The sequence below is a fragment of the Myotis nattereri genome (genome assembly GCF_964212035.1).
Source record: "Myotis nattereri genome assembly, chromosome: 8".
NCBI classification, from domain to species: Eukaryota; Metazoa; Chordata; class Mammalia; order Chiroptera; family Vespertilionidae; genus Myotis; species Myotis nattereri.
In genome coordinates this window covers 62307407-62330837 of record NC_138083.1, presented here as the reverse complement: position 1 = coordinate 62330837, position 23431 = coordinate 62307407, and the positions used below count along the sequence as shown (strand labels likewise).

Sequence of the window (23431 nt, the reverse complement as noted above, 5' to 3'; positions counted from 1 at the left end):
TAAACACATAGGCTAGGACATAGCTGTTACCTCCAGCTCCTGGAAATTGGCAAGGAAATTTTACTCACTGTATCCATATACATTTTGGAACCATCTTAAATTATTGTAGTGAAATTTTACCTGCCAAATGTTTTTAAAAGCTATTCATGACATCATCATTAGAAACAGTGCTTTTGTGTTGAATATAATAGATTTTCAAGAAAAATGAGCAAAAAAAATTAAGCAAGATTCAACTCAAATGACCTACAAACAACTACCTTATCCTCGTAACACTTACAGCCTACTTGAAGTATCACCACAGTTGGAAATACAGTAACAATTGTATGCTGTAAATATACAAATATTTCAAGAGTGCACTGACATAAATAAAGTTTATAGAAAGATCATGTTAACTTAAGACTTGGCTATGGCTAAACATGGAAAAGCAAAATGTATTTGAAATTTGAATTTTTATTTCACAATAACCTGTAATCTTGATAAAAATAACCTGGCAGTTGAAAATAGGAGTGGGAATGGGGTTTTGGAGTTACTATTAACTAGGTTATGGAATAACGTCTTCATAGTTAGCCAAAGCTAGCAGAAGACTTTAAAATGGAGCTTTGAAGCCCTGGCCGGTGTGGCTCAGTAGGTTGAAGTGTTGTCTCATACACCAAAAGGTGGATGCAACCAATCAATGTTTCTCTTTCTCTTTTTCAAATCAATGGAAACATATTCTCAAGTGAGGATTTAAAAAAAAAAAATGGAGCTATTAAGTTTGACATGGTACTTACAGAGCTATAAGTTGCTAAGTTACCACTAAGGTGTTCACCGGTTGAAATAAATATTAAAAATTTATGTAGATAGGAAATTCATATTTTATTTCTCCAGTGACATATTTACAGTTGAATATAAATTAAAGGCCTGCTTGCACACCAAAACCAGGTCCTTTGGGTGGTTCGGTCAAAGAGGTAAGACCCCCAGCTGGCTCACAAGAGAAGCGTCCACTCCTGAAAAGAAAAGCAAGTTAACATTAAATTGACTATTATTACTATTTATAAATTTTTACTTAAAAAATTGTAACTGTTACCTCACAACAGCCCAGTTAACTATTTTTCACCTAATAGCTAGCATATATTATTTAATCCAAACATTTCAACTGCTGCAAGATTTTCTCTTCGTAAAGTTAAACATGAAAACTGACATATCAAATTCACTATATAAATATGAAAAATATAAAAATAACCTAATACTAGCTCCCATTTATTGAGCAGTGTATATACAGTATTAGCTCCTTTAATCTCAACAATGCCATGAGATAAGTGATTACTGGCCTTATTTTATACAGAAACCAAGTGTTGGGGGATTCAGCAAGTGCCCCAGTATTAGAGCTTAACTACAGGAAAATAACCTAACCCAGAGAACATTTTAAAAAATCATGTTTTAATAAACTAGACACTACATCTTTTATATTTGGATTTTATTTAGAATGAGATCTGTCATTGTGAACAGAGGGAATACACACTTATATATTATACTTTAAATAGAAACTGGATTCCTTGAGGAATTTGAAGATTTGGGAGGGATGTCTCTTAGAAGTAGTAAATACAAAATCTATTTGTATTTATGTTTTTAGGCCATAATAGTACTAATTTTTCAAAAAACAGGGCCCAGACCAGGGTTGCTAATAGCCAGAAAGGAAACAAGAACAGGTACTTATATAGGAATCTATGAAGAAAAGCAACACAGAGGTAGAAGAACCTGTCTGGTTTTTGTTTCACCCACACACATATTTTCCCAGGTATTGGCTCAACCTCTGCCCTGTCTAACCTCTGTTGCTAGAGCCCAACTCAGCACCTACCATTTCACCCCTCCTATTCCCTAGCTTTGTTCATTTACTTTGTTCCTCCCATCGATTTTAGCGGAAGAATTTGTTCAATTTACATCTTTTTACTCCCTCTGGCTTTGCCCTTCACATTCTGTCATTAATCTTGTAAGTCTGTTTTCAAGTCCTAGGAAATCATTTTTTATTGAGAGGACAGAAAAGTGATACCACAATCATTTATAAGATCTTTCTAGCTATTACTAGTACATTACATAATGCAAGTAGCTAAGTAGAGTATTATAATGAAGAATGGCTACAAAGTCAGAAATTAGTATATTTGTATTATAAGTTACTATGAAAACCAGATCAAAAAGCAGACACTGTACTGTCAAAGCCTGAAAGTTTCAGGGTAAATGGCGAAATAACATTTAGCTTTAATAAAAACAATACTTGGCTTTGTAATTTTTTTATGTTAACTAGTCACACAGGTATACCTGCTGCTCTTTTACTAGGTTCCCCCTTGTGGTTTAAGCGCTTTATCCACACAAAGCTCTGATTTAAGAAGATTATAAAAACCAAAATTTCTGGAACAATAAATGGAAGAGTTAATTATGTATACTGCCTGAGTTCTTCACAGGATTATAGAATTTTATAGAAGACAGTTATTTTAAGAATAACCTGGTCCAGATTCCTAAAGTTTGTTCTATGAAATGACAGTCCCATGACATACTTGAGGGGAAAAACAGAGCCCCAGGGGTTCTTATGTCTGCCTACAAATGTTCTCCTTCCCCTACCATTCACAAAAGACATACTAAAATATTATAAAGGCAGTAAAATCTTCCAGTAAAGCCTACAAACTTTGTTTTATCTACTAGTTGTAACTTCCCTCATTTTATCTGTAAACATTCCTCAGAACACAAATAGAGAGGCAGTGATCTAAGCCCTATTCATTCACCTGACAGTTACAATTTAAATTAGGGTTTTCACTTAATAAAAACCAAAAAATTGTTTTCCTGATAATTTATGATTAAAATGCCATTCACTAATTACCGTTCTCTTCATCACAATTCAAGAGGTAAATCTGTTTTTTCTAGCCATTCCAACACTATTTGTACATTCATCATTTTAACTCATTTGCATTCTAGAAAACTTGATCTCATATACATTTATATATATATATATATATATATATTTATTTTAATAAAAGTTTATTTAGAAAGTCACAGAGGTAGAAGAAGTGAGCCGTAGAAGAAATGAGCTCAGGAAACAGGTTACCTAGGTATAAAAAGGGCCTTTGGAGCTTAGGAGAAAGGCAAGGAAAATGCACCTGAGGGAAGAGGTTAGGGAAAGGCGAGGGCAGACATGCTCCATAGAAAGAGCAGCTCTATACAGATTTTATGGCTTAAAAAAGTGCTTTTTAAAGAAAATCTACTTAATGAAAGTTTAGTGCTTATTTTAAAAAAAATATTGTTGAGATATATCCACCACTGTCCCTACTTTTATTATATAAAAAAAGTGACTTTAATGTCTAGAGTTATCCATTGGCCACCACCTATATATTTTTATGTATACTTATAGCCTACCTATATATTTTTTACATCTAAAATATTCTGCATCCCACAGAATTCTGCAAAACTTAAGATGTCTTTATAAAACTAAACATGAAGAATTCAAAATTATTTTTAGCTAATCCATACTGAAAAATAAACTTCTATTTAATAATTTGAAAACAAGTTTAGAAGTTATTTTCAATACTTTAACTTAAAATAAGAACAATCTCAGCACACAAATATTTGTTTATAATGTCAAAATAAAGAAAGTGTTGTCTTACCATCAGTTTACATAAAAGACTACTTTAGGTTAAACCATTAAAATTTATTATATAAAAATAAAAGCGTACCTTGGCCCAGGTTTTGGCATTTTGCCAGCCTTGAGCTCATCAATAATTTCTTCAATATCCTTAGGTGTCAGATCCTCCTATAAAAAAAAAATATTAAAATTACTTTCGCCCTAGCTGGTTTGGCTCAGTGGATAGAGCATCAGCCTGCAGACTGAAGGGTCTCAGGTTCAATTCCAGTCAAGGTCACATGCCTGAGTTGCAGGCTCAATCCCCAGTGGGGGGCATGTAAGAGGCAGCCAGTCAATGATTCTCTCTCATCATTGATGTTTCTCTCTCTCTCTCCCTCTCCCTTCCTCTCTGAAATCAATAAAAATGTATTTTTTTAAAAAAATTACTTTCTACTTGAAATCTGTGCAAATCCCTAATATCAATTAGTTTATTATTTGTCTTTCTCAACTTACAAGTTAGCTACCAAGATAGCAGCAATGGAATAACTTCTACATATAGTATAAACTGCTAAATGCTATATGTATTAAGAGCTGCAGCTAAAGAAGCAAGAGAGTAGTGCTTTGGAGCGAAACAGTTCTGCATTTGAGTCCTCAACCCTATCACTTACTAGCTAGTAATCTCAGACAAGTTACTTAGCCTCCCTAAGTCTGTTTCTTCACTTGTAAACCTACTTGAGAATTAATTAAATGAGAAAATATATAAAACAGAACAGTGCTATCTATGGCACATGCTCAACAATGCTGAGGCAGCACATCTATAATAATAAAAGTGTAACATGCAGCCGAAACCGGTTTGGCTCAGTGGATAGAGTGTCGGCCTGCGGACTGAAAGGTCCCAGGTTCGATTCCGGTCAAGGGCATGTACCTGGGTTGCGGGCATATCCCCAGTGGGAGATGTGCAGGAGGCAGCTGATCGATGTTTCTCTCTCATCGATGTTTCTAACTATCTCTCTCCCTTCCTCTCTGCAAAAAATCAATAAAATATATTTAAAAAAAAAAAAGTGTAACATGCAAATCAACCAAATAGCAGAACGACCGTCTGGACTACCACGCTACGCGACACGCACTGGTGCCAGGCCAGCCAAGGCGGGTGCGATGTGATTGGTCGGGGGGCCCACCATCACTCCACCATTTCCCTGCAGAGGGAGGCCCAGGCCACCACCCAAAGGGGCGATCAATGGGGGGGGGCTCCGCAATTGCCCCGAAGAGGGAGGCCCAGACCACCCTATGTGGGGCGATCATCGGGGGGGCTCTGCGGAACCGGGGAACCGGGGGTATGTGGCAGCGGATGTGGGCAGCACCAGGCCAAGGTAGGCGTGGGAGGGGGGCAGGGCCGTGAGGCAGCCAGGGCTGCAAAGGCCTACCCTTCCTCGAATTTTGTGCATTGAGCCTCTAGTAGTAAATAAAATAGCACCAGCAGGCATAGTAACTTAAAAGTAGATGGCTAATATCCATCCCTGACCTAAAGGTCTAATATCCTAGGGGTATCTTCTTTTCCCAGGTGAATTTTACCAGTTCAAAATTCATTTAATTTTCAAAGGGAAAGGTAAGAAAACAACAACAAAAACCCACCTTATTTTTGACACATTTTAATGATGCAGACCCTCAAAATCCCATTTCAACTAGAACAGCTCTATATTTTATACACTACACCTGTGTAAAATATTTGACTCAAGAAAGGGTTCTGTTATTTAAAATAAAAAAAGAAATAAAACACATAAACACATGCCCACTCATATGCCTAGTTGCTGCAACCTACATTTAATCAAAAGAGTCAAACAGAATGGTAAGATTAAACTAGGAGAAAACTATCTAAACTACATTATATCCATTCATCCCCCTCTAAAACTGTTCAGTATTTAACAAAATGTTTTGCAGTACCACCTAGCAAGTTACTTAGCCTCCCTAAGTCTGTTTCTTCATTTGTAAACTTACTTGAGAATTAAATGAGAAAATGTTAGAGAAATCATGATTCAATACTATATTTCCAGTGCCTAGTCAAAAATTGCCTTTAATATTGTTGAATAATGAAACATTTTTGAAACTAAAAAGCTGCTTTGAAACTGCTTAGGGTTTAACAGATGTTAAGAACTTCATAGCTAGAATACATCTTTAAATTATCTATTGATTTTATTCCTCCCCCAAACCTTTATTATGAGAATTTGAAAACTATACATGAATACCATATCTCTACCACCTAGACTGAACAATTTTTAATTTGCCATATTTTCATTATGTACACACATGCTTTGGGGCTATACCATTTGAAAGCAAGTTGCAGACATTATAACACTTCATCCCTAATACTTCAGGAGGCCATTTCCTAAGAATAAGAAAATTTTCTTAAATAACATAATGCCATTTCCACACCTCATTAGCTAACAATAATTTCTTTAATAAAATCAAATGTCAAGTCCATATTCAAATCTATCTAACCATCATCAAAATGTGGTAACTGTGTTTTCCCTAGGTAGGATCCAATCCAAGTTTATGTGACTATTTCATTTTATCCACTCATCAACTGAGATACATACAAGTTACTAATTGCCTTGCCAAAGACTATACTAATTGAAAGAATCTCTAGCTCTTGGGTAAGTCCATAGGCTACCATATTTAGACTTATTATGCTTCAAAGAAAGCCTTGGCCACTCTAATTCTTGCTTAAATCAAGATCCTCATTATTATGAATAAATTGCAGAATGTTGGAAAAGAGAAAGTTGTTGCCATATTTTTTAAGGACTTTTTTTTAAAGTAGGGGAAATGGAGAAGAAATTTAAATCACTGATCATTAAAATGAAGAATATCACTATAGGGAATGAAAACACCCTAGAAATCTAAAAGGCCAAAGAAATATAATTTCATCTTCATTAAAAAAGTTATAGATATCCATTTCAGGCATTATGGCAGAATAACTATCCTGACTGAACTTCTTGTTGTAACAACTACAGGCGCTTTTAAATTTCATCAATATACTGGCAAAGAAATACCCAGAAACCAAAACCTCAAAATTCAGGTAGAGAGAGGTAGAACACCATGCAAATTTGGCTTCAGGATTTCATAGTCTAGAGCAGCAATTTTCAACTGGTGTGCCACAGGAATTTTTTAAAATATGCAATACCTGACTCCTTAGTCAGGGGCACTGAACTCTTTTCCCTTAGGTTGTCAAATAAAAAAAAAAAATGACAACAGCCAATACAATAATAGCTGTTTGGTGTGAATGAATCAATTATATCCTTTGGGGTTTTTTTTGGTCAGATTGGCAAAAATATATATTTTTTGGTATGCTGCAGAATTTTAGTAATTAGTTTATGTGCTATGAGATGAAAATTACTAATTTAGTAATTAGTTTATGTGCTATGAGATGAGTAATTAGTTTATGTGCTATGAGATGCTGCAGAATTTTAGTAATTAGTTTATGTGCTATGAAATGTGCTTTGTCCCTTGCCCCCCCACTGGTCTGGAGGGGCAAGGGACAAAGCCCCAGGTCACAAGAAACATCCAAATCACATGAAGTTAAGACCCCAAAAAGCTATATCCTCAATATAAGTGTAAACAGAAATTAAACTGTCCCTAAAAAGTCTGCTAGCTTAGAATCTTACACATTGAAGGCTGAGGGAAGGGTTTAAAGAGAGGGTCTCTCTTTTGGGACAGTAGCATTTCTAGGAGCAAGAGAGTAGCAAAGCAAATCTCTTCTTGAAGAATCCACCTTTAATACAGGCCTCTAAGAATTTCCATGAGCAAATTTCTAAGAAGTATGAGCTAACAAGATATTATGAATGAAAACCGTGATACAATTAGGGTAGCAGGCAATTAAAAAAAGATAACTATACTCCACCCACTTGGATATTAAAAACATGTTTAAGAAAAAACTGCAAATTTAAAAATATTTAGAACTAAATGAAGAAAATATTACTTATCAAAACTTGTGAGACCTGGCTAAAACAGTACTAAAAGACAGGTATGATACCACCTCTATAAAATTGTTAGAAAAAGCAATATAGTATTACATTATTAGTGTAACTTATACATATATTTTAAAAGTTTAAAAACATGTACAAGAAGAATATACACTGAATTTATGATAGTGGTTACCTCTGGGAATGAATGGAAAGGAATAGGATTTTTGGTGGTAATGAAAATGGTTTACTTGCATCTGTAGGTTAATCCTACAAATAATAATAAGGATAAAAATAATTTCCTTAAGTGTGGAAAGTATTATTATCTGTTAAATCTTGATAGCTATTTTCTGTATTTGTATGTAAATTAAATTTTTCATAATTTAAAAGTTTTAAAAATATATCATTACCTCCAAGACTTAAATGCAAAAATATTTAAAGATAAATTTTTAAAAACTATCTGATGGGCAATAACGTGGAAGCTAAAATTGACATTTTTATGAAAGGTTTTCCATTCCTATGACATTTTTATGAGTAGGAAGCCAAGAAAGAAACAAACAAAACAAACCTTGGATATTTATGCCAAGTTTCTTCTAAATGCATAATTTAGAAACCAACATTTATAGGCCGGGAAAATAAGTATTTTAAACATGACATCATACAGTTTTAATTCATATTAAGTGAAATACTCACATAGTAGTTGTCATTTATTTGAACCATTGGTGCATTTACACAGGCCCCTAAACATTCCACCTCTATAAGAGTGAAAAGTTTGTCAGGTGTAGTCTCTCCAACCTTTATTCCTAAAAATATAAATGATCATTGTAAGGACCAGGTTATATTTTTTCCAGTTTTTTTAAACTTATAAATAATTCTTTATTGTTGAAAGTATTACATATGTCCCCTTTTTTCCCCCCACTGACCCCCTTCAGCTCGCCCCTGCCCCCACCCTACCCACCCCCGGTTATATTTTAATAGCAATATGATTTAAGAAAAAAAGAAAAGAAAACCAACGACATGTTACGGAGATATACAAAAAATATTTAAGAGCACTAAATTTCTTAAACGAAACAAGCCTGCACAATTATACTAGAAAATTCTAGGATTTCTTATGTGAACTCGTTCCTTTAAAACAACCAAATTCCAGGTGACTTATCTCCAGTGTTTGTTGTCAAATAGCAGTAAAACCAACAGTACAATTTTCATTTTGACAGTGATAATTAACCTACTAAAATCATATTGTAAGACTAGCAAAGACTCAGAAAACTGCTAATATCAAACATCATTAAGAATGTGACGTCCTAGCTGGTTTGGTTCAGTGGATAGAGCGTTGGCCTGTGGACTGAAGGGTCAAGGGCATGTACCTTGGTTGCAAGCTCCTCCTCAGCCCAAGCCCTGGTTGAGCGCTTGCAGGAGGCAACCAATCAATGTGTTTCTCTCACATCGATATTTCTCTCTGTCTTTCCCTCTCTCTTCCATCTCTCTAAAAATCAATAGAAAAATATCCTTGGATAAGGATAAAAAAAATAAATTTAAAAATAGAATGAGAGGAAAACAATTACTCTAATAGCTTTAGAGAAGGCATTTTGTCAAAACCTGACACAGCAAATCTACTTCCTGTAAATAATCTCAGTATATAGCAGGTATGCAAAGAGGAATATACATAAAAGTAACCACAAAATAACTTAAGAAATAATAGAAATCTGAGGCAGACATACTTACTATGCTGTAGTCAAAAAAAGTACAAAAAGCACAGACACATTACATTTATGTATTCAATAATGAAAACAATATAAAACCTGAAACTAATTATTCAACTATTATCAGAATTTGTATCTTGAAGGTGGAAGGTAGGATTATGAACAGATTTCAGATTTCTGTTATATATACTTCAATACTGCTCAAATTTTACCACATCCAAGTACTTTATATTCAGTAACAAAAATTTTAAAAAAAACTAAAAACCTCCTTTTACTTTACTTATGTAAAGTTATATGTGCAGTAATGACAGTTTTGTGTGGAAAAATGCCCTTTCAATTTTGTAAATGCTACTATAATAAAACCCCATTTCAAATTTCTCTTCCTGACACATTCTTTTTTTTTTTTTTTAAATATATTTTATTGATTTTTTACAGAGAGGAAGGGAGAGAGATAGAGAGCTAGAAACATCGATGAGAGAGAAACATCGATCAGCTGCCTCCTGCACACCTCCTACTGGGGATGTGCCCACAACCCAGGTACATGCCCTTGACCGGAATCGAACCTGGGACCTTTCAGTCCGCAGGCCGACACTCTATCCACTGAGCCAAACCGGTTTCGGCCCTGACACATTCTTACTATTTTATTTGTCCAAAGGCTAATTTGAAAGGACCTAAGGATAAGATAGTCACTTTTTACATACCACATGCTATTATTACACAATGAAACTTAATTTGTAAATAATGAAAACGTTAAAATTCCTAGCTTTTCCAACATACTTAATGACTAGAAAAAGATAAGATGAAAATTCAACTTTGAGGCTGAGAACTAGGAGTACAAAATAAGAAATAAATGTAGACAAACAGTAAGACAAAATTTACTCATGAAGTAGAGATCCAATAAGATGACAAAAGTTGGAAAAGTTAGGTAGAAATTGATCAACTCTAGAAAGACAATTATAATTTTCATAAAAGTTATACGTATAATGTGTCCCATACCAAGCTTTTTCTGAATGGCCTCCAGTATGCTGTCAGAGTTTCGAAGCATGCAAGGTGTAGTAGTGCAGATCTGAATGTGATACTTTCCAACTGGCTTTCGATTATACATTGTATAAAAAGTTGCTACTTCATATACTCTCATGGGAGGTACTTGTAAAACTTCTGCAACCTAAAAATAGTAGGAAATTTTTAAAAAACATAATTATAAGGTTTAATAATTGAGCTTGGTTAAAAGCATATTTTGTTACTGCTTCAATTTGGTAAAAACAGAAAAGTTCTTCAAAAGCAGAAAATATACCTGTATTTCTTATTTGCAAAGTATAAATCCTTTAATTTTTACAGACATCTTACACTTACACTACAAAGCCCAGAGGCTAATTAATGGTTACCCCAGCCCTTATCTCTGCAAAAGTGTCTTTTTCTCTAAACTTTTAAGTCTCTCATTAAGAATTTCTACTTTGGTCATTTAACTCGATATTTTGCAATTTAAAATTTCTAAATAGCAAAAATTTGGTGACCAAACCCTAATAAGTTAAATTATATTTTCAACCTTTCACCAATTTTTCAAAAAGGCCTTGATGTAACTGGTGAAGTATAGTGTGTGCAAATGGTATGGGGACAGAAAAAGTTGAGAATCAAAGCTTACCTACTAGCCCGTATTGGTACACACACACACACACACACACACACACACACACACACCCCTTCAGAACAATCAAACCTTATTATTTCCAATAGATCTCTGGACTAGTACTTCCCAACCTTTCACATCAATGAATTTACAGAAAATACTTGTTCTGATATATTGGGGAGGCAGTGGGGAGGTGAAAGGTGGAGAGTGAAGGGGTGTGGGGGTGGGGGGGTGTTCAGGACCAAGGGACTCAATATTTGAGCACAACTCTCTTGGTCAGGGCAAGTCTGTTAGAGAAAACAGGTTTTTTAGCTATTTGCTAGGGCTGGTCCACACACAGTCTATCATGACTATAATCCTGGCTACAACTTTCTGGGTGATTTAATATTACCTGATCAGGTCTTAAGATTTGATATCTGATATTCTTAAAAATTACATATATATTCTCGTTTTGACATGAAAGAAGAGCTCATTAAATTGCATTTCTGATGTGTTCTTAGAAGACATCTAAACACAGCTCACCTGTGAAAAGATTAATTTGGTAATACTAAATCAGGCATGTACCTCTAAATCTGGGGAGCTCTCTCAAAATACACATGCTGAAGCCTGAAAATATATGTACTGGAGCCCTATCACTGGGAGTTAAGGCCCTGACGTCTACTTTGAAAAAACTTCCCTGGGGCTGCTGCTGTGCACCATAGTGATGGTTAAGGAAATAATGTGTGAGTTTTTGGATTTTGTTATTGTTGTAAGGCTGGACTTTTCTGTGGAGTCAGAGAGAAACAGTAATATTAAAAGTCTCAGATGTAAAGTGGAAAGAATCTTGATCCTATTCCAATGATGGTGAACCTTTTGAGCTTGGCGTGTCAGCATTTTGAAAAACCCTAACTTAACTCTGGTGCCGTGTCAAATATAGAAATTTTTTGATATTTGCAACCATAGTAAAACAAAGATTTATATTTTTGATATTTATTTTATATATTTAAATGCCATTTAACAAAGAAAAATCAACCAAAAAAATGAGTTCGCGTGTCACCTCTGACATGCGTATCATAGGTTCACCATCACTGTTATTCTTTATATGCTATTTTCTGCTTTTACACATACACATCCAATTCGAAATAGGACAGTATTTCTGAAATGTTCTCACATTAGTTTCTCATTTATTTTATTTTGCTCTACTAAATTTGCCATGCTGCAAGACTTTCAACAAGCTTGTTATTATTTAAAAAAATACATTTTTGCTAAAAAGTATCTATGATTTAAAAACACCTCAATAATTATTTATAAAGTTGGCTATTATAATATAGAAACCAATATAAGTTATTTAGAAACCACCAAAGAAATATGTGATTAATTAAAGAAAAAAACAAACACACACACATCTGGCTATGTTTACTAACTATGGTACCAACCAAACTTGCTTTATAACATTTTTTCATAGTCAAAAAAATACTAAGGGTCCACAGCAGTGTTAGGGTACTATACAAAGCAAGTAAGAGATAAATGAACTAAATAAAAAATCTGCACTTGGGATTCCATTAGATAAATTGAGGACATTCCTACTCTCCAAGAAAGATGACAATGGTAACAGACCAAATAAAATTTAAAAAGTGAAAAGAGAAATAAAGTAGAGCAGAATCCCTGTAAGTCAATTAGAAAATGTAAAGAATTAGAAGTAGTTCCCAGCTCTTATCATTTAGAAATCATAACAACACTTAGAAAATATTTACTTAGTTCAAAATCTTCATTGCAGTTGAGGAAGGATGTCCAAAGAAAAATGACTTAACTCAAAGTCAAATATATTTTCCATTACATCACACTTATTAGTTTTGTGATTCTCGTAAGAATCAAATACCGTATATGGTTTTGTATAGCACTTTGTAAACTATACACTTTAACATAATACCACACAAATGTAGTTATATTAATAGAATAGGAATAAACTTGATATTTGGATTAGTACTGAAAATACAATTAGTAAAAGAAACCTGAAATCTTGAATATGTATGAATAGACTAACTTCATTTAAATGGGTCACTCATAACATTTCTGTTATGGGTTGCTGATTCCAAGGTGCCACAATCAAGTGTCATATATCATATATTGTATAGGTTTTTGTTAAAGCCTGTTACCAAAGATAAAAATATTATAAAGATTCACCATTAGCTATAAGCAGATCCTTTTTCTTTAATTCTGGTGTTTAAATAGTACATTGATTTTCAGAATATCTTGACAGCAAATTATACACATTTGGGATCTTTTATCTGTAGTATGACCAAAAAGAAGGGGAAAAAAGAAAACCTCATTATAATGCTTTTATTATTTCTTACAAGGGTAAAAAACTCTACTTTTTCTGTTTTACTAAGGGAACCAACAAAAACATACGTCATTTGAGAAAACATAATTAAAGGAATTCAAACTCTTATATTTTTACATTAATGGCTGTCAGAGGAACTTCTATACAAAAAATTTCATACACAATCTCCTTTTTTTGAACTAAGGCAAAAATGAATTCAGTACCTTGTTCATAGCAGAGATAGGCAGCCATCCGTTCTGTCTTTGGGCCAAATCTAAGACTGGAAGCACAGCTGCTGCTTTATGCCCTTCTGGATAGTTTTTTACAATTGCCTCTATCCTCTGTATCAAAGGAAAAGCACCCGTTTTTATATTCTGGAAGATACTAAATATTTTGCACCATTAATTATAACATTAATTTATCATACCTTATAGTTTTCTGGTGTGAAATCAAATGGAGTATCTGGGTTATTCTCAGGAGTATCTCTGTGCTACACAAAAGGAAAAAAATATTTTCCAAAATGATCAAAATTCCTCAAAAGTGTGAATAATTTTGCACATTACTGTTGCTCATTTAATCTCTTCACTTTATTTTCAACACAATACAAATCAATCTATCCTTGCATCAAAAAGAATGGCTAAACTAATTAGTAAATACACATGTGATGAGTATGATTACCCAAGTAATGTTAGCAGAATTCAAAATTTTAGACAGTTTTAGAAACTACCATTTAATGGTTTAAGAGAAGTAGCTTTAGGACCAAAAAACAAAGGGTTATCCAACTTGATTAGAGGATAGGATCTTCAAATGTAATTACCAAAACATTACTAATTATTGGAAGCCTTATGAAGACAGAATTTTCAGTGTGAACATACGTGTATTTTTCCAAAGAGAGTGTATCAAATTGTCAAAGGGATTCACTTACTTTAGGGAAGGTACAAAAGCCTTCTCCACGTAACAGAAACTAGCCAACAGCTAGTTTTCTGTAATAGAAACTAGCCAACAGCAAGAAGCTTTATTTTTTTCCTCTTTAAAAACTGACAAGAAATGGCATGTCAACAGGAAATCAAATGAGTCACACTAAGATTAACACTTACAATGATTAATGTTTTGTACGTAAGGTGAACACAGAACTGAATCTCTTAATATGTTAACTCTCAGTTCTTTTTCAAAGACACACAAGAAAAAAGAAAATTAAAACTTTGGACAATGATCTCAAACACATGGCATATTTGATATGTCTTTAGACAAAGATGATAAAATATAAAGCAGAAATCTACTTATTGATAGTATGCCAACTAACATTAAGATTCAGCTTTGGAATAACTCAGTTTACAAGACTATACCACTAACTCTAAATCATACTAGTCCAGTAAATTGCCTTTAAACAACACCAGATTAATTCCTGAACGCTGTACCTTTGCCAGAGAAGAGGGATAAATTATCTTATATTTTCTGAATTGTGCAACTAAGCTAGGGAGTTCACTGACCTTTACCTGTAGTTAACCCTGGGAACCAAAAATACAAAGGCCAACTACCAACGTATTCATTCTATTACTAAAATCTGTAAGTTTCAAACTAGTGCCATTTTGGGAATCCCCAAGTTGCAGCCTCAGAATCTTCAGTGAACCAAAATGACTGAGTTTTAAAAATTCAAAGTGTGAAACTGGGTTAAAGCTCATTCATAGTAATTTCACCTAATAATAATCTAAATTCTTATTCTTAGACTTGTTCTGGTACCAATTTAAACTTGAGAAGTTCAGCTGGAACCACATATATCTTTTTAAAAGTAGTGAATTCAATTATCTATATTTAAATTCCCACAATGGCCAGGATATACTAAAGACATGGCTATTTAAGATATTTGGATTATTATAACAAAGTTACCCAAATTTTCAAGTCTTTTCATTCTGAAGAAATCTAAGTTAATTACTTACCACAAATAAGGCTCCTCCAGCTCCATTTTGCACAGCTGTCTTATGCAAATTCCTTATATGTCTTCCCTAAAATTTTAAGAAAATTTTGTAAATCACAAGCCTTAAGAAATTTTTCATATGGAAATACTTTAAGATCCATAACTAAAAACAATAGAATCAACTTACAGAAGTAAAAGATCTTAAGAGTTATAGTCTACTACACTACATCCTGCCCATTCTATTTTAGGAGAGGTATAAAAAAGCAGAGGTCCAAAGGTAAGGTTATTTACTTGCCTAAGGTCACACATAGAGTTAGTGGAAGAGCCAGGATCAAACCCAGTCATGTATCCTTTCTACAACACTCTGTTAGCATACATTTGAAGAGTTAATATACCATTAACTTACAGCCTTTCACTTTTGTGTGAATCAAGTTGGAGGCCAGCTTTCATTTAGTGTGGATATTCATAAACATGTTTTCATTCTGTACAGATGAGTCATATACTCTGTATTAATGAGTCAACTGCATCCTCCTTTTCAATTCTTTACTAAATTAGTTTAAAAACTCCAGCCATAAAAAGTTTCAGAAAGCTGCTTATGATGGATGCTCTATAGACTGACCATACTCAATTGTTTGGAAGAAACCCATTTGAATCCCCTCTCCTTTGCATTTCATTTCTCTTTGCTCTGTTGCTTCTCCAATCATTCCTACCTTCTCCACCTCTCCCCCACCCAACACCCACTCCCCCCAAAAGCAATTCAACTATGGTCCAGAAATCCTCCAATTTCTGAGTTCTACTAAACACAGATGGTAGAACATTGGATTACCAAGCATGGAACTGGCGAAGAGTTGGACAATTCAAAGAAGGCAAACATAACAAGTAAAGGTAGTGATATAACACAATCATATATTTACCTGTTCCTGATAGTTAAATTTATTAGCCATCATAGCTATGTAATTCTGAGATTTAATCCCAAATAACTGCTTCTCTACAGAAAGGATTCATAGATTTGTCATATACTTCTACAAATAGGTAGGTTCTGCACCTTTTCACCTCTGAAATTTTCAAATATGTTTGCCTACTATATTGATCCCCAAGGAAACCTAATAACTTTTTGATGCAGAGAAATGCCATATTATGATTACATTTTTCCTATCTTTATGTCAATTTGCTATTCATGACAACTTTTAAAAAATTATGCCTCACCTTGCTTAAAAAAAAAGTAACAAAATATTTCTTTTAACCCAATGGTAATTCAGCTTTAGACAGTCATTACAGACAGTGGCTTAAATTATGATCATGAAAAACATTCCATGATTCCCTTCTCTCACTTACTCTCTCTCATTTTAGACAGTCACCAAGTCCTACCCATTCTACCTAAACAACTTTTAAATTCTGTTTTTCATACTACTTCATGTTTCTTACAACTATCCCCAGTTCAAACTCTTTTCATTTCCCTCTTAGATTACCGCAATAGCCTTCTGTCTCTTGCCTTGCAATCTCACCCTTCTCCACATCTCCAGAGATGCTTGTCCTAAAGTTATGATGGGGGAGAAGGAGGTGGCCGTGGTGGGGATCAATCTAAAATCACTGCCTACAGAATAAAATCTAAACTCTGTGGTATGACATACCAAAGGCCTCTACTCTGTGACCTATTCCAGTCTCACCTTCCACAGCAGGTTATTCTTGTCCATAGTGTCATGCTCTCTCACATTCACTGTCCTTGTACATGGAGCTACCTGTACTGACAACGTTATGTCACCCTATACCTCCCTCATCCATCATGACCAAGGTTAACCTCCTCCTCTTATCTCTCTACGGCCCCTGAACCAGAGTCTCTCTTCCTTAAGCAAAGTGAAACCACTTTATAGCACCTATAATATTTAAAACTTCACCATACACACCAACTTTCCTCAGTAAACTTGAGCGATTTCAGAAAGGTAGGTTAAAAAAATATTTTTTTTAAATAGGACTTGCAAACAAACCCAGTTCAGGTGTATTCTATGTAATGTTGGGCACATTTGCCTGGGCATCTTCAGATTCTCACCTACAAAATGGGATAACACCCAGCAAAGTATCCCACATATAAAGTTGCTTTCCTTCTCCCCCAACAAGGCAAAGCAAAAAGTGTTTGAACATGGTCCTTAATGTTTACTGAAAGAAATTTCCTGATTTATAACATGCTTCCTGACCTGACTCCAAAAGTGGTGAGTCAAGGTTTCCCAATGGAAAACCAGACCAACATGGTAAATGAACCTACAATTTATTACCAAATGTACTGCACTGATATTAAACAGTGCTAAAGAGAGGGAAGTTCAGCTATTTAGATATTTGAAATGGAGACTGAGTTCACATATCCAATAGAAAGATCTGAATTTGTAGTATGCCAAAAATGGCCTACTGAACCTCACTGAATACTTAAAAATCTGTCATTTTCTCTTTCCCCTAAATTGTTTAAGGCTGAAAAAAGAAATTGTTTAGGACTGTGTTAGGCAGAATAATAATGCCTCAAAGATACCCATATCCTAATTCTGGGGAACTGTGAATATGTTAATATACACAGCAAAGGAGCTGGAATTAAGGTTGCTAGTCAGTTCACCTTAAAATAGGGAGATCATTCTGGATAATCAGAGTCCAAGGTAATCACAGGGGCCTTTAAAATTTGGAAGAGGGAGCAAAGTCAGAAAAGGATATGTGACAAATGGCAGAAGCAAGGTTAGAGTGATGTGACATGACATGACATGACATGACATGAGAAACTCTTCGGCCCTTGCTGGCTTTGAAGATGGAAGAGGGCCATCATCCAACAAATGAGAGCAGCTTCTAGAAGCTGGAAAAGCTAAGAAAACAGATTCTCCCCTAGAGTCTCCAGAGAGAAGTGTACCTTGATTTTAGACCATGTCAGACTTTTAACCTACAGAATCATAAGACAGCAAATTTGTGTTGTGTTATGTCACCAAGCTTGTGGAAATTTGTTACAGCAGCAACAGAAAATTAACACAAATGCCTTTTTTCTTTTTACTTTTAAGAATTTTAGAATCTTTAAGGCAAAATGGAGATACCTTGGGACATTGCAAAATCAGGTTTAAAAATCAACAAATAGGTCCAGAGACATGGAAGCATGGAACAGATTCACAGATCTCAGAGGGAAGGGAGGAAGGCAGCAGTGCTGGGGGTGTGTGGGGCGCTGGGGGTGTGTGGGGCGCGGTTAACCAAAGAACTTATATGCATATATGCATAGCCCATGGACACAGACAATAATGCAGTGAAGGCCTGGCGTGGGGTGAGAGTCAAGTGGAGGGGGGCAAAGGGGGCAAAATGGGGACATCTGTAATACTCTCAACAATGAAAGTAAATTAAGAGAAGCAATATATAAAAAATGAATCTCTAATGGAATGAGAGCATTTCATTCTATAAAACTTAAAATTTAGAAAGAAAAATGCCACCACAGAAGGTTCTACTTCTAGTGTAGATGAATAGATATTATCAGTCCAAACCACTGAGTAACAATTACAAACTCTGGACGAAATACTTCTTTTAAAAAATAAGAGGACAAAAAACTTTCTGAAAGCACTGGAGAAAAACCAAATGCATGCAAACACAGGAGGAAGGGGAAGCCTATACTTAGAAGAGAAGTGAGTTGTTGTTTTTCCCTTACATCTTTTAGCCTGAAGGCAGACCCTCAACAGCACAGGGCAGTAAACCCCTAATGGAAAACCTGCAACCTTAATGGTATGAATAAACACAGGTGAGTTTGGGACAATCACAGGCATGGGAAAGTGGGAAATCCCAAAAAAGGAATATCGAGGAGAAAACCCAAATTCTGTGGATGACCCCAAATCATTCATGCTCATGAGGCAGATTCCAAGCAGCTCTGGTGAAAGAACTGAACCAATATCTGAGTTGCTGCCCTCAAGGGAGTTGAATTGCAGTTTGAGTTCAATTACATTAACTGCTTACAACAACTCTTTGGAGGAATTAACAAAATCTAAAGCCTCTATGACATACCATCCTCAATCCAAAATCACTCAACATAAAAAACAAACAAACAATACAACAAAAAACCCATATGCGCATACACACAAAAGAAAACAACCCATTTTCAAGAAAAAAAATCAATGGATATTTACCAGACAATTTCAAAACAGCTGCAACTCTGCTTAAGGACATAAAGAAAAATATCAATGACTGAAAAGACAGAAATAGAAACCATAAAAATGAAACATGAAAATTCTAAAACTGAAAACACAACCCCTGAAAATGCCACAACCCTCTCACCCCTACAAAACTAAGTACTGGCTTAGGTGTGAGGCAGTAATGAGCTGTATACAGTGGTGTCAACATTACAGAAAGCCACAGGCAGTTACTAAAGGAAAGAAGAAAAGTCTATTCTGAATACCTATTCATCCATAATTCAAAATTTTTAGGCAATTCTTGACAATCACTCAAGGTATTACTGCACTTTACAGAAAAGAAAATGAGGATCAAAGAGATTAAGAAATATGGCTCAAGGTTATAGAAGTAGTGTCTTCCAAGCAATTCTAGACACAGTACTAAGTTCTTGATATTTTTTAAGCAATGATGAGCTGAAAAGCCTGTTGCTGAAGAAAACAGCAGCTAGCTAACAAAGCATAAATTATAACAGAATAAGCAATGTAAATGGTTTGAAAATGTTAATGGTTTCTTTAAAGGTTTCTCTTTTAGGAAAGCAATTTTATTAGGAACCTCTTTATTCATACTTTTCCTGATTTTTCCTAGGTCATCTGATATCCCACTATTTGTAAAATATTAGAAGACGGGTCTAGTTATATAAATTATAGAACATACAATAAAATGCTATACAGCATTAAAAATGACCGTATAAAATGTATGCTGATAAGGAAAGCTGATCAAAACGTATTATGAGGAATAAAACAGGCTACAAAATTGTGTGAACAATATCACCTGATTTTTTTAAAGTTCTGTTAAGGTCTATTAATTGCAGACTTCAAAATGTTAAACATTTTGGTAATTTCCAAGTTGATGAGACTATGGGTGATATTCATTTTTTGAGCTTATTTTATTTGCTGTTCTTAATATTATATTTTTCTGACAATATGTTACTTGTGTAATTAAAAAATAAACTTGTAAATCACACCATCATGCTGTACACCTTAAACTTCTACAGTAATGTATGTTGATTATTTCTCAATAAAATTGAGGGGAAAATGAAAAAAAATTTAAACTTATTCATCAACTCAACAAATATTTACTAGGCACATACTACATACCAGGTAATGATTAATAAAAAAAAGAGAAAGTTGCCAAAGTTAACATAAACAATGTGATTTGCCTGGCTGGTGTGGCTCAGTGGTTGAGTGTCGACCTATGACCAGGAGGTCACGGTTCGATTCCCGGTCAGGGCACATGCCCAGGTTGCGGTCTTGATCCCCAGTGTGGGGCATGTAGGAGGCAGCCGATCGATGATTCTCTCTTATCATTGATGTTTCTATCTCTCTCTCCCTCTCCATTCCTCCCTCAAATCAATAAAAAAATATATTAAATAAAAAAAACCAATTTGATTTTCTTCCACTACCTGAAGTTTTTTTTCCAGTTAATACTGTTTTTCAATTTACACCCTGTCCTCTTCCCTCAAAAACAAAAGAAACCAAAATCTATCTGTACTCTATATCCTTTCTACTAATAGACAAGGTCTGATCCTCATTAGTCTCACCTGGGGTTCTGCAAGAGCCTCTAATCTGGTCTCCCTGCCTTTGGCTCCCATCAAACCTATTTTCCTTTCAGTCCCATCCAGTGATCCATCCAAGGCAGAAACCTGACCATGCCCCTCTGTTCCTCTAAAACCTTTCACTGATTCTCCACTGCCTCTAAGATAAAGTCAAATTCTTCAGGATAGCACGCAAGGACCTCCAAGATCTGGGCCCTGCCACCTCTCTCATTTCATCTTGGAACTCACCTTACCTCCCAACAATGGAGTCTAGCAACACAGCTAGTGCTTCTCATACCTTTAAGCTTTCTCTTGCCGACTATCAATAGTCTTTTCTTGCATTGTCTTTCCTCTTATACAAGACTATTAACGCCACAAGAACAGGGGCTGTCTAAATCTGATTATGTAAAATGGGGAAATCAGGGTACCAACCTCACAAACGAGATTTAGAACGTAAATATTTAACACAGTGCTTGGCACACAGAACGTCGTCACCAAGTGTCACCTATCCTCCTTACCCACATTGTAACCTGGAGTCCATCAGTGCATGACCCACAGTGGACCAAAAACGTTTATTAAAAGACTAAACTCTGCACATTACAATATTCCCATTTTACAACTGAGGAAACTGAGAAAAATAACAGCCAAAGTCACAAAGCGAAAAACGCAGTGAGGTCACCATCCAAACTCTGGTGTCGCTCTAAAGCCCCGAGCTCATTCTACACATCTACATCCCTCTCTGCCGCTGCGAACTGATCAACCCTTCTATTTTACTGCAGAGACAAAAGGGCTGCGTTCTTTCGAGTAAATGCCCCGTGGTTACAATTTCTGGGATCTGCATTTTAAGTGAACTTGAATGTTGCAACCTTTCTGAGATTCCATTTCTTGGCCTAAAATGAGATGCAGTTGGATCTCAAAAACACCATTCAAGCTCTAAAATTCTGCTGTGCAGTATTTGTGCTGCTGCTCTTTTACGTCGTTCGATACGACGTGCCGAACTTTTCCGATATGCAAGGCACAAAAGAAAACACTGTGGTCACCCTTCTCTTGGCCTCGGGAGACGCTCCTAAACCAAGCAAGCCGGACCTACAACCCAGAGTTCTCTCCAGAACAAAGCGACCCGACGGCCACAAGGGCACCAGGCTCGCCGTGCCAGCTGCCCGCTTCGGGAGCACGGGCACTAGGCCGACCCAGGCGCTACAGTGAAACAGGGCAAAACACAACACCGAGCGGCCCTCCTGCATCCTCTTCTTCACAAAATCCGGCGGGCACTTCCCGTCCTGCAGAGGAGGCCACGCACCCGCCTCCGTTAAATCTGCCGACCCTCCCCCGGAGCTCCTCGCTGCAGCAACCTCTCCCGGGAGAGGGCGAAGGCCGCAGTGTCCTTGCCGCCGCCTGAAGGCTGGCCCGGAGCCCAGGGCTCTCGTGTGCTCACCACCAAAGAGGCAAGGAGAGAGGGAGAAGGGCGGCGCCAGTGCCCGGGCTCATTCCGAGCCTCCTTACCCACTGGGCGGTGAGGCCAGCCGCCCGGGCCCGGAACGCCGCGGCGAAGAACATGGCGGACCAAACTGTCAGTCTTTCCCCGCAGCCCCCGGCGCGGATCCCGGCGAGCCCGGGACGCACGGCGTGCGCGCTCCGGAGCCAGGCCCAGCGCGTCCGGGGCAGCGAGCCGCTCCCTACGCCGAGGCCGCGGGGGCGCGCGAGGGCGCGCGGGGGCTGCTGGGGCCTCGTGGGCGGAGACTTCCCGGGGAGAGGGGCGGGGCGAGGACCAGCCAGCGCCCTAAAAGGCTGGGTCTTGCCAGCTGCTCTGGGGTCCCAGCCTTGAAAGGAAGGGCGCCTTGGGCTCTTGGGGGAATGAAGCCGGGACCTGGATTTATGGGGTGAGATTCCCTTCTGGAGAGCCTTATTAGGATGTAATCATCTTTTTTTTTTCTTTCTTTTTTTTTTCTTTTTTTTTTTTTACCGTGGTTACTTAAAAAAAAAATCCCTTTCACCCCCTACAAATCATTTTACAAATTATGGAATTGAAGATGCAGAGGGCTGTCACCGAGTGAGCTAGGCATAGACCCCCCCCAAATGCCTTGGTTCCCATTCTGTTGCTTTAAAGATACTTGCCGACCTATTTAAGGGTGAAATAATATGATATCTGGAGTTTGCTTCAGATAAGAGGGGTGGGAGATATAAATGGAACAGGATTGAGCACGAGTGATTGACTGTTGAGGCTGCGTGGTAGTTCTCATTACTATTCTTGGTACTTTTGTGCATGTTAGAAATTTTCCATAATAAAACTTAAAAAAAAAATCACTTCCTTCTTGATGTTTGGTCATCTCTGGAAGTTCCAGTAAGTACTTATTCAGTAACAGCTACAATATGCACAGCAAGTTTCCTGCTGTGGAGGGTTTGTCAGCCACTTACTGCCTCCTGATTTTTCCCTCCTCTGCTTTCTGTTCTTGTGTTTCATGTCCTGTATCCACCTCCTTTATTTTGCCCATTTTATTTGCTATAACAAAGAAATAATTATGAATAACTTCTGGAACGTTCACAGCATTGCAAAGGTTTTTAGGATTTATTCCTCATTAATTTAAACACTCTAAAATATTCCATTGCAACTCCTGATGAATCATATTTTACAAATTAT

General features: G+C 36.3%; 1 protein-coding gene across 1 annotated transcript; it reads right to left on the bottom strand.

The window, feature by feature from the left end:
- Positions 1-838: 838 nt before the first annotated feature.
- On the bottom strand, positions 839-22480 carry NDUFV2 (NADH:ubiquinone oxidoreductase core subunit V2). Its single transcript, XM_081096499.1, has 8 exons — positions 22297-22480; positions 15109-15174; positions 13599-13661; positions 13396-13512; positions 10242-10410; positions 8239-8348; positions 3702-3778; positions 839-986 (listed from the first exon to the last, which is right to left on the bottom strand). The coding sequence occupies exons 1-8, from the start codon at positions 22348-22350 to the stop codon at positions 893-895; spliced, it is 750 nt and encodes a 249-aa protein (XP_080952625.1). The 5' UTR covers positions 22351-22480; the 3' UTR covers positions 839-892.
- Positions 22481-23431: the final 951 nt, after the last annotated feature.